Source organism: Amphimedon queenslandica, unplaced genomic scaffold, assembly GCF_000090795.2.
Source record: "Amphimedon queenslandica unplaced genomic scaffold, v1.1 AMPQUscaffold_11682, whole genome shotgun sequence".
Lineage (NCBI taxonomy): Eukaryota > Metazoa > Porifera > Demospongiae > Haplosclerida > Niphatidae > Amphimedon > Amphimedon queenslandica.
The window spans coordinates 2,173-3,969 of NW_003548076.1; the positions used below are offsets into that span (position 1 = coordinate 2,173).

Below are 1,797 nucleotides of genomic sequence, written 5' to 3' on the forward strand. Positions count from 1 at the left end.
AATCTGAATTAATTTACTCACACACATGGATATAAGCAGATTAATATGCATCAAAAATACAATAACAATTGTTGTCGATTTTGGAGCCATTTATAGTAGCCTCAGGTATTTTTCATTAATTTAATGATTTTTAAAATTGCCATAACTTAAAAATTTTCATTCAGACTAAGCCCATATATTCTACACAGCATAAGGACAGAAATATGTATCAGAAAATGTAATACAAATTTTAAATAACTTTTAGGCAATTTAAAAAAAGTTAGCTTTGTGTACATGTACTTTTCTGGATTATCTAAAATTAAAATAAATTAAAATAACATGACATGATCGCTCAAAATCTTTCTATTATTCAATAAATTCATAAAAAATAAATTAAGAAACATGCATTACATTACATTACTTACATGAAATACATGAGAGTCTTTTAAAGCTACAAGCTCCTATGAGAGAGAAAATGAAAGAAAGGATAGGAGGAGAGAGATGAGAACAATAAAGTATAAATATACTACTAACTGATAATAATCCACCATCACAATCTGTCCATCTACTAAATAGATAAATAAATGAATGAATTAATAATATTTACCTTAATTCAGAGTTTCTGATTTCTAATGTCACCATGTTCAATAACGAGCCCCACCCTTTGCATTCCTTTGCAAATTTGCATCCGGTTAGCTCAAGGTTAGCTTGTTCCGAGGCTTGTTCTTTTATCAATGGCAACTAAAACCAGTTCTTGTTCCTCTTCTCTGAGTCTCTTCTGTTCTCCTTTGACAATTGGTAATGTTCATTAATTATCTATGTATCATTGAATATTATGATTTTAGAGCAACTTATTGATGTACTTAATCTGTTGAAGAGATGTGGTTTCCCTCAGAGGAGATGGAAGGAACTAGGACTGACACTAGGACTACTTAAGAACACACTGGACGCCATTGAAAGGAATCATCCTGGTGATGTATCTGGATGCTTGACAGAGTGTCTCTCCCAGTGGTTGTCCAGAGCTGATAATGTTGACAGTAAAGGAAGAGCTACCTTTGACTCACTGTCAGATGCTCTTAAATCTATGAATGAGAATGCTGCAGCAGACAAGTTAGATCAAGAGAGTAAGTTAATATCACTGATTGTATTAGTATTGACTGTGTGTGTGTGTATTCTATAGAACGTAATGCTATGATCAGTGGTAATGATATCAAAGGAACCAATGATGTATACAGTACTGCTACTGGTGAGTGTGACAATACTGGACTAAAGCATCAGATGTACAAAAATTATCATTTTCAGAGATTGGTGGAGGAGTGTAATTTGTTTGTAAATATTTAAATTGTTAAATTAAGTAAAAAATTCATAGTATATAAGCCAAAATTGTTGATATGTAGTATGATAGCTATGAAATGCTTCAATTAAGATAATTACTACAGTTATTGCTCTATCCTCCTACAGGTACAAACAAGCCATTGATAGGAGGTCCTCCACTTTCTCCTATTGCATTAATGGATATATCAGATGATATACCAAAAGTATCTGAATTGATAGAGTTTCATGAGTTATTGATCAAAGGACAACTGGAGGAGTCTCTACCACTGCTTGATGCTGATTCTATAAGAAAGATTAGAAATGCTGTTAATGATCATGAAGGACTGTCTCTTCTTAGACAAGCATTTGAAGAACATCCAACACTGCTACATGAAATGAGAGTAGCTACTGGAAAAATAAAAGGTATAAATGTTTCAAAGAGTGTATTAAATTTAGCTAACGTAATGAGCAAGCATGTCAGTTTTTATTAAATTAATATTAATA

The 1,797-nt window shown here is 32.1% G+C and overlaps 1 protein-coding gene across 1 annotated transcript in view; it reads left to right on the forward strand.

Annotated features, from left to right (window-relative positions):
- Positions 1-713: 713 nt before the first annotated feature.
- LOC109589044 (uncharacterized) overlaps positions 714-1,797 on the forward strand; it is a 3,569-nt gene continuing 2,485 nt past the window's right edge. The window contains exons 1-2 of the mRNA XM_020005165.1: positions 714-777; positions 1,441-1,716. Of these exons, the coding sequence (XP_019860724.1) occupies positions 714-777; positions 1,441-1,716 (340 nt within the window). The remainder of the gene's footprint in view (positions 778-1,440; positions 1,717-1,797) is intronic.